This window comes from Epinephelus lanceolatus, chromosome 6 (genome assembly GCF_041903045.1).
Source record: "Epinephelus lanceolatus isolate andai-2023 chromosome 6, ASM4190304v1, whole genome shotgun sequence".
Classification (NCBI taxonomy): Eukaryota; Metazoa; Chordata; class Actinopteri; order Perciformes; family Serranidae; genus Epinephelus; species Epinephelus lanceolatus.
Genome location: NC_135739.1, coordinates 11,741,085 through 11,750,253, shown reverse-complemented (window position 1 = coordinate 11,750,253; position 9,169 = coordinate 11,741,085). Strand labels below are relative to the sequence as shown.

At 41.6% G+C, this 9,169-nt stretch overlaps 1 protein-coding gene across 1 annotated transcript; it reads right to left on the bottom strand.

The window, feature by feature from the left end:
- Window positions 1-3,689: 3,689 nt before the first annotated feature.
- Window positions 3,690-9,027, bottom strand: LOC117253863 (interferon-induced protein with tetratricopeptide repeats 5-like). The gene is made up of 2 exons (XM_033621651.2): window positions 8,896-9,027; window positions 3,690-6,746 (listed from the first exon to the last, which is right to left on the bottom strand). Exons 1-2 carry the CDS (start codon window positions 8,901-8,903, stop codon window positions 5,429-5,431), a joined length of 1,326 nt encoding a protein of 441 aa, XP_033477542.1. The 5' UTR covers window positions 8,904-9,027; the 3' UTR covers window positions 3,690-5,428.
- Between the last annotated feature and the right edge of the window lie 142 nt (window positions 9,028-9,169).

Below are 9,169 nucleotides of genomic sequence, written 5' to 3'. Positions count from 1 at the left end.
AAGAATTCAAAACTATGGAATGTCCCCTCCTTAGTAAATGAGTAATAGTTTGTTAGGCCTTTAGCAGCCCATTTTTTAAATCTGCCATCAGATCTGTTTGGAATAAAGTCAGTGTCATAAGCACACCATCGCAGTAGTTTAATTGAGTCATTTAAATTACAAGTTTTTACAATTTCCTGCCAGGTTTTCAATAATATATTAAACCAAGGGTTGCTTATGTTCAATTGTTTATTTAAAAGTTCATTATCTGCAATAGTAGCTTCAATAGGTATCCCTTCTAGTAAGGCATTTTCAACTTCTTTCCAACGTGCAGAATAATCTGGGGTACATAAGCAGATCAATGGCCTCAGCTGTGCTGCCAAGTAATATTCTCTTAAGGAGGGGAGACCCATACCCCCCCTCTCTTTACTCAGTTGTAAGGTCTCAAACCTGATCCTGGGTTTTTTCCCCTGCCATAAATACCTGGATATCATCATATCCCATTCTATGAATTGTTTGGTTGGTATTGGCACTGGAAGATTTTGGAAAAGATAGAGCAATCTTGGCAGAATGTTCATTTTAATGGACTCCACCCTGGAGCTTAAGCTCAAAAAAGGGATAACCTTCCAACGTGAAATATCGTATTTCAACTGGGAATTTAAGGGGTTATAATTCAAATCAAATAATTTTGTAATATCCTTTGTTAAGTTTACCCCTAAGTATCTGATTGATTCTGCATCCCATTTCATTTTGTATTTGCTTCTGATGTGATTAGGTGGGTAATAATTAAAGGTGATTACCTGTGTTTTTTGTATATTAAGTTTATATCCTGAGTACATCCCATACTGTTCTAGCAGGTTCATAAGCTTTGGAAGTGACTGAATGGGTTGTGATAAATATATCAATACATCATCCGCAAATAAGGCCAATTTATTTTCTCCTGATGGCATATTTATTCCTTTAATGTCTGTATTTTGTCTGATCCATTGAGCCAAGGGCTCAATAAATAGAGAGAAGAGGAGAGGTGAGGCACAGCAGCCTTGTCTGGTTCCTCTTTCAAGGATGAATGGATTAGATAAGTCACCATTAATTTTTATTTTTGCAGACGGTTTGTCATATAAGGCTTCAAATACTTCAATAATAGATTTATGAAAGCCGAATCTTTCTAAAACTTTATACAAAAAAGACCACCTGACCGAATCAAAAGCCTTTTCGGCATCTAGGCTAATAATGGCTGATTCTATTCCTTGTTCAATAATCTGATCTATAATATGCAAAGTTCTCCTAGTATTATCCTGTGTTTGTCTTTGTCTCACAAAACCAGTTTGGTCGAAGTAGATCAGATCTGGTAATATATTATCAATTCTCTTGGACAGTATAGTTGTAAATAATTTATAGTCAATATTCAATACACTAATTGTCCGGTAATTGCTGCACTCCAACTTGTCTTTTCCATCTTTTGGTAACACAGAAATAATGGCATATCTCCAGGAGGCCGGAATTTCTTTCTTCTTCAACACCCAATTAAAAGTTCTCAATAGTACTGGAGCCAGTGATTCTTTCATAGTCCTGTACCATTCAGAGGTGAAGCCATCTGCGCCCGGCGACTTCCCTGTTTTCAATTTACTTATTGCTGCATTTAATTCTCCTATTCCTATTTCAGACAATAGTTTGTCATTTTGTTCGTTGGTAACGGTAGGTAAGTTAAGAGTGGCTAAAAATGATTCAATCTGAAGGTCATTATTCATTTTTGGTTGGGAGTACAACGATTTATAGAACATTTCAAAACTTTGCTGAATTCTCTCTGTATGTGTCTCAATGTTCCCAGAGTAAGGATTTCTTATTTTATGTATTGAATTGTCTGCTTGTTGTTTGTGTAATCTGTAAAATAGGAGTTTGAGAGATTTTCCACCAGCTTCATAGTAACGTTGTTTTGTAAATAACAGCATTTTCTGTATTTCTGAAGTATTGATTTCATCTATTTCCTTTTTTATTTTGTTCATTTTTAATCTGGTTTCCTTATTTAGAGTCTCTACATGGTCTCTTTGTAATTCTTTTAATTTCTCTTCCAAATTAATGAGCCTTTCTTTTCTGAGTTTCTTTTCATACGACGAGATAGCTATTATTTTCCCTCGGAGTACTGCTTTCAGTGCATCCCAGAGCACAGATGGCGTCACCTCCCCATTATCATTTAGCTCCAGATATGTTTTAATTTCTTTCCTAATTTTTTCTTTAATCTGTGGGTTGTTTAGAAGGTTTGAATTCAGGCGCCAAGGTAAAGATCTTGGTTTATTGTCTAAATTTATTGACATGTATATAGGGCTATGGTCAGATAAGGCAATCGGACCAATATCACATTGCTTTATTCTGTGAAAGTCCTTACTAAAGGTGAAAAAATAATCTATTCTGGAGTAGACTGCGTGGGGTGAGGAGAAGTGGGTAAAATCTCGGCCAGACGGGTACAATTCTCTCCAAACATCGATAATTCCCACTTCTTTCATCAAAGCATTCACTTTCTTGCTGATTGCATTTGAGTCTGACTTTCTATTGGAGGAGTCTAATCGAGAATTCAAACGAATATTAAAGTCTCCTCCACTGATTAAGATGCCCTGGCTTTTTGTAGTGATTATTTCAAATATTTTCTTGTAAAATAGCCAATCACTTCCGGGAGGGACATAGACATTTAGGAGGCTCATTAGGGCTCCGTTGATTCTCCCAGTAACCAAAACAAATCTTCCTTCTTTGTCCCTAATTTCTGACACGTGTTCATATTTAACTTGACCAGATATCAATACAGCCACTCCTCTGTGCCGTCCTGATTTGTGAGAAGATGAGTATATGTATTTGAAACCCATTCTGTTTAGCTTATTATGCTCTAAATCACTTAAATGCGTTTCCTGTAGGAAAGCGATTTGAATTTTTTCTTTTTTTAATTTGGATAAAATTTTCCCTCTTTTGATTGGACTGTGTAAACCATTAACATTAAAAGAAGCTACTTTTAAAGTTTTACCTTGCATGTATGTGAACAAAAATCAGCCTCCATATACTTCCTAGGAAAGCCCCCCTTCCCTGAAGGAACTGACAGGGAGTGAACATAGAAAAACAACATTGAACCAAAAATGTAAAACAGATAAACATGTAATATAACAAAGCTGTGTATGGCTTCCACTTCAGAGGTCTTTGTTGTGACCCTGTTCAAGTCTCTAGGGAAAGCCCCTCCCCGTGTCCAGAAGAGGGGGCCCTTACTCAGGTTAGCTGCATCAGAGTCCCTTATTGCCCCCTGTGATTCTTACATTTTGTAAATAACATTATTAACCAGAATAACCAGGTAATATAGCCTTTTCCCCATTTAAATTTAGGTTTTTATATTTGTAAATGCACCTACCCGATCCATCAGACATTGGGGGGAAAAACATCAAAAAGGGGGGCTCATCTACCAGACAAAAATGACCAATCTTAGCTTAAGTTGTTGGAGGTGAGGTCCGCCTGAAAGACTGCAGTCTCTCCTTGAAGTTAGACTCTCGTCTGGGGTGGGATGCGCGTCTCCCCCTTCGCTGGCTGCTCCTCTCCCACGTCAGCTGCTGCAACTTGTCCATCAGAGTCTCTGGAGGTTTGATGATCTCCACCGGGTATCCTCTGTTTGACATGTCAATTGCCGCTTCCTCGGCGCTCTCGTAGATCCGGGTTTCATCGTTATATTTAACTTTAAGCCGCGCTGGGTACAGGGTTTGGAAAGGGATCTGGCGATCCTTCAGGATCTTGCGTATTTCTGTATATGCCCTTCTTTTCTGAAGAATACGCGGTGCGTAGTCGTTATCCAGGTTTATTCGCCTCCCTTGCCAGGTAAAGCCCCTTTTCTGTCAAGCTGCGCGGAGAACATTTTCCTTTGTTTTGAAGCTGAGGAATCTCACCAGGATGGATCTTGGTGCTGCGTCCTCAGGTGGCTGTGGACCGAGAGCGCGGTGCGCTCTCTCCAGCTGCAAAGGCGTCTCGTTGGGTATGTCGAGATTTTCGCGGAGTAACTTTTCCACAAATGAAGTCATGGATTGAGACTGCTTTTCGGCTCCCTCGGCGACCCCGTAGATCCGTATGTTTTCACGTCTAGAACGGCTCTCCTGGTCGGTTATTTTAGCATCTAGCGAGTTGTGTAGCTTTAGCATTTCTGCTAAAATATCCTCAGTGTTTTGGACTCGTTCCTCGACTTTCATTATTCGCTCTTCTGCCTCGTCTAGTCTTACGTTAGTCTTTAAAATTTCCCCCTTAATGTCCTCCAACTGTTGCTTGTTGTCCTGGCGAAAACCCCTCAGTTCCTGAAGGATCAAGTCCAGATCAGCCTTCTCTTCACCTGGCATTACATTAGCTTGTTTGCTAGCGGTGGTCTGCGTGTCACCTCGTGGTCTTTCATCGTCATTTATTTCTGGCTGCTGAGTCCCCTTCTTGCCCTTCTGCCTGGTATCCATCGTTACCCCCGTTTTAACAAAGTCTATAAAGTTGAAATTTCGTTTTCTTGGGGGTAGTTCAATGACTTTCTAGAGGGTGCAGTCGGGAGCTCCTAAACTAAGCTGCCATCTTGTCTGTGTCCAACCCGGAAGCCGGCCACTAACTGTTTCACTTGCTCCTGAAACTTGCAGGCACCTCGTAGCCGTCAAACAACAGCGATATGAGCTGTGTCAGTGACCTGAACTGGACCCTTTGGTGTGCCGGCTCTGGCCTGTGTGCCATATATTTGACACCCCTGCTTGGTGCTTCCTTCCGCACCACCTGGCCAAAGGAAAAAAAGGTTTACCAAATGTGCTTTTTATGAAATTAATGAGTGTGTGCAGTATTTTTCTCCCAGCTGAATATCTATATTTTTTCTGGGTTTAGAACCAGTGCTGTTAAAGGTCCAGTGTGTAAGATTTAGGAGGATTTAGTGGCATCTAGTGGTGACGATCGCAGATTGCAACCAGCTGAAACTTCTCCTGGTCAGAATTCCTTCAGTGTTCATTGTTCAGGAGGTTTTTACCAGGAGCTAATTTATCCACAGAGGTCTCTTCCTCTCCAAAACAAACAGACCAGCTGATTTAAACCAGTAAAAACACTGAACACAGCAGTTTTACATCACAAATCATTGTTTCCCCTATCCTGTTCTGTACGTTGCTGATGGCCTGCTTGCCCAGTACCTGCTTATCTGTGCTCACCTTTTTTCTCTGATACCTTCATTTGTGCTCAATTTATTTCTGAGCCATATGTTCAGGTGGTTTTTACCCAGGTCTCTTCCTCTCAAAAACGTAAGGATCGCTGATTTTAACCGGTGAAAACATTTTCTAAGGCTAATTTTGAGGCAACAAAAACAAAATGATTCTTATTTTCAGGTGATCATACACTAAAGAAAACATACTTATTATATTATACACAATTTCTGCCAATATATCCCCCTAAATCTTACACACTCAAACCTTTAAAATAACTACAGCTCTTTTAAGTTTTCCAGAAACTCTGCTATTTCTCTACACATTGGGCTCCTGTCTTTGTCTTTAATCCTCTCCAGAAATCTGATGCTGTTCGCACGAAAGGAGGACTGATTCTGTATGGCTGCCGCCTTCATGTGATACTGTACTGCCTTTTGGTCCTCCTGATGATCGAAAAACAAACGTTTTGCGTAGTTGTTGTAAAGCATCTGTTTGTCTGTAGGTTCCAGATCATTTTCTATCCGATCCCTTTCTAGCAGTTCCTGAAATATCTGCTCAGCTTTTGCCTGGCTGTAATTTGACTTTGCGTATATATTAGCGAGGTCCACTTTCTTCATAAGTGAAGAATGAGGGTAAAGAGAAATCACCTCCTCGTGGAGGCGGATTGCTCTGTCTATCTTGCTTCGCTCTGGGAGTCTGTCACTAAAGTAAATGATCCATTTGTAGCAGAGTGAAGCACATCTCTTCAGGTAACGCTCATCTGGGTGTTTTTTCAGAGCCTCCTCTGCCAATGCAATGGCCTCATCTACAGAAATGTAGTTTCTGTAAATCCATAATAACGGTTTAATACCACCGTAGCTGCCGACAGGATTTCTCAAAACCTTTCTGGCTAACTCACGTGCTTCATCTTCAATTCTTTCTCCTAATTTAGCACATTGCTCAAGGTAGTAAGCAGCGAGGTACAAGTTCTCTGGATCTTGTTCCCTGGCGATTCTTAATTTTTCGAAGATTTCAGCCTCCACCTTTTCATCGATGTGCTTAAAAGCATGCACTAACTCTAAGGTGTGGCTGGTGTTCCACTCCACCATGTCCGGCTGCATCTTGATGGCTCTCTGGAAATAATCTACGATAAGCTTTTTCTCTCCGCTGAACTTCATCAGGGTCCAGGCTTTTTCAGCATAGATCTCTGGATGAAGTTCGTCCGGGGATGGAGATGGGTACTGATTAATCAGGGAGTCGACCTTTGACAGGTAAAACTGACTCTCTGCTTGGTTTCCCAGGTGGTGGTGCAGCCAAGCCAGGTTACCGTAGTTCACCATTAACCAGGGACCTTCATTTCTGTGTCTTATCTGGCGGAAGGCCTCTGCAGCCCTGCTGAAGAAACTCTGGGCATCTTCGGTGAACCCCAGCTTGTACTGAATTAACCCCCGCAGGTTGTAAATGTGACCTAGCCAGCTGTTTCCCTCCTCTGTGCCGATGTCCTCCAGGCTTTCACTGCGGCGTAAAAGCTCAGATCTGCTGGGGTCCAGATCCCAGGTGAAGTGGCACTGCAGGGCCTCGAGTTTGGACTCCAATGTTGTTTGACTTTGAGCAGCACTGATGGAGAATACAAACAAAAAATAGTAAACACATCATCAGCAGGTTCACAATATGTACTCTGAAGTTTAGACAACTACTGTTCAACTCATCTGGAGAAAGGAAGGAAGGAGGGGGGGAAAAGGAAGATAGAAATGGAGTAAGGAGCATTGGATGGACAGTCAGAAAAAAAGGAAGGAAGAAAGGAATGGAGTGGAGTAAGAGCCATCAAATTGGCAACAAGTAAACAAGTCGGGGGGAAAGGAATGGGCCAGTGAAAAAGGACATAAAACAGCCATCTATCCATTTTCCAATTTCTTTCTTAGCAACGTTTTCCAGCTCCTCCCGGGGGATCCTGAGGAGCTCCCAGGCCAGATGACATATAAAATCCAGCATAATCTGAGTCTACCCCAGGGCCCCCTACCTGTTGAAAGGAAAACTTCCAAATGAAGGCATCCAGGAGGACCCTAATCAGGAGCCCGAAACACCTCAACTGCCTCCTTTCGACGTGAAGGAGGAGCAGCTCTACTCTGAGCTCCCTCCAGGAGCCTCAGACTTGGAGGTACTGACTCTCATCCAGACTGTTTCATACTCATCTGCAAACCAACCAATGCATGGGCATGGTCCGATCAAGCCAACCAAACCAAAGAGCAGAGAAGCAAAAAAAAAAAACCCAACAAACTAGAATTACAGCCCCACAGCGCACCAGTCAAGTTTCTCTGCCAGTTCCATCCATGTCTTAGTGATGGGCAAAGCACTTCTTTAGATGTTACTGAATCACTAGAATCAGTTCATTAAAAAGATTTGTTCAAAAGATTAGTTCACCGAATCGTTCAGTGCTTGGTGGGAGGAGCCCTGACTGTGTACTGTATAGTCTGAGTCACTGAACTGATACACGGCTGAACGATAATTAAAGTGTATCACTGAGAAGAAATGATTTGAATCACTCAGGGATCGGGGTTACGTCGTTCACCGAGTGATTCCTCCCTGCACCCTACAGGACTCCTTTGGGGAGTCAAAACAGACGGATAGAAGCAAGGAAGAAAGGAAAAGGAAAGAAGGGAGGAAATGAGGAGAGAATAATGGGAGAAATTAGAAAAGAAAGCATGGATATGTTACTGAACTGGCCTACTGGGCACAGGCTCAGGGGCCCAAAGTATCAGGACCCCCCTGCAAAATGTCACCCAGAGATAGACACACAGACCAGAAAGAGACTGAATTTTACCACAAAGAAACAAAATGACTAAAAAGAGGTGCAAAATGACCACAAAGAGACTCAACATGATCACAGAGAGACGTGTGGCGACTCCAAAGCAAAACAACAGAAAGATGCGAAACAACTATGAAGTCTGTAGCCCCTTTTACAGTGCTAGATTTTCGGCGAATGTTGGGCCGTTTTACCGGCAAGCTGTGAGCGTTTAGACACACAGAGCCGGATTGGCAAGTTGACCTGAGGTGCCCAATTTCCCGCCTTGTAGGCTAGACATATTGGCAGAACCTATTTGGTTTAAAAAGAATGAGGCGTCCATTAAAGTTGACGACTTGTGGGAGGAGCTTTTTGATGACGCCGCACGTGCGACCCACTGGCAGTGGACTAACAGGAAACAGCTGATAGCAGGAATTAGCTGTAAAAATGAGCAACTGGGGAGACAAGGAATTGCACGCCCCCCTTGCCCTCGCAAACGAAGAGGCCATCATCTGCTCATGAGGTTAAGAAGACAGACAGGAACTAAGAAATGAGGAAGTGAGGAAAGATGACTGAGAGCAGAGTGTCTGAGGAAGCACATTACAGCAAAAATAATAATAACAATAAAATAATTAATTAATTCAATTCAAATGAAATACACATATTTAGAAATTCTCCAGTTTCTCCATCATAATTTTATTCCTGGCATTGTAGGATAAAACTTTAAGAAAACAGCTCATCAGTAATAAATATTTAATAAAATGAAATAAATAAAAGATTGAAAAAAATATCTCCCTGCATATCTGACTGAAAGGAACCAAGAGAGAGAAAAATAATTTAAATACATATATATATATATATATATATATATATATATATATATATATATATATTGGGCTCTGGGACACTGATGAGATATTGAATATATCATAATGACACCCATTTACTCATACAGTTACATAAAACACAGAAGCAGCTCCTCACCTCATCATTCAACTGTTTTTCTCAACTCCGTATTTCAGCAGTTGCTCTCAATGGTGCTTTGGGTTCTCTGGTCTGAAGTCAGTGATGTCCAACCTCTGCTTTGTTGTCAGGGCATTTGCATACTTACTTTGCGTACTTGGGTAGCCTGACTGCAGTGTCTGTAATGCCCCTTTACTTTCATTTCCCAGTAACAGGAACATACAGCACAATTTCTGAAACTGGAATTAGTGTCTCGTGGTTGTATGCCTCCGTCGTCCCCTCGACAGCACAGAGG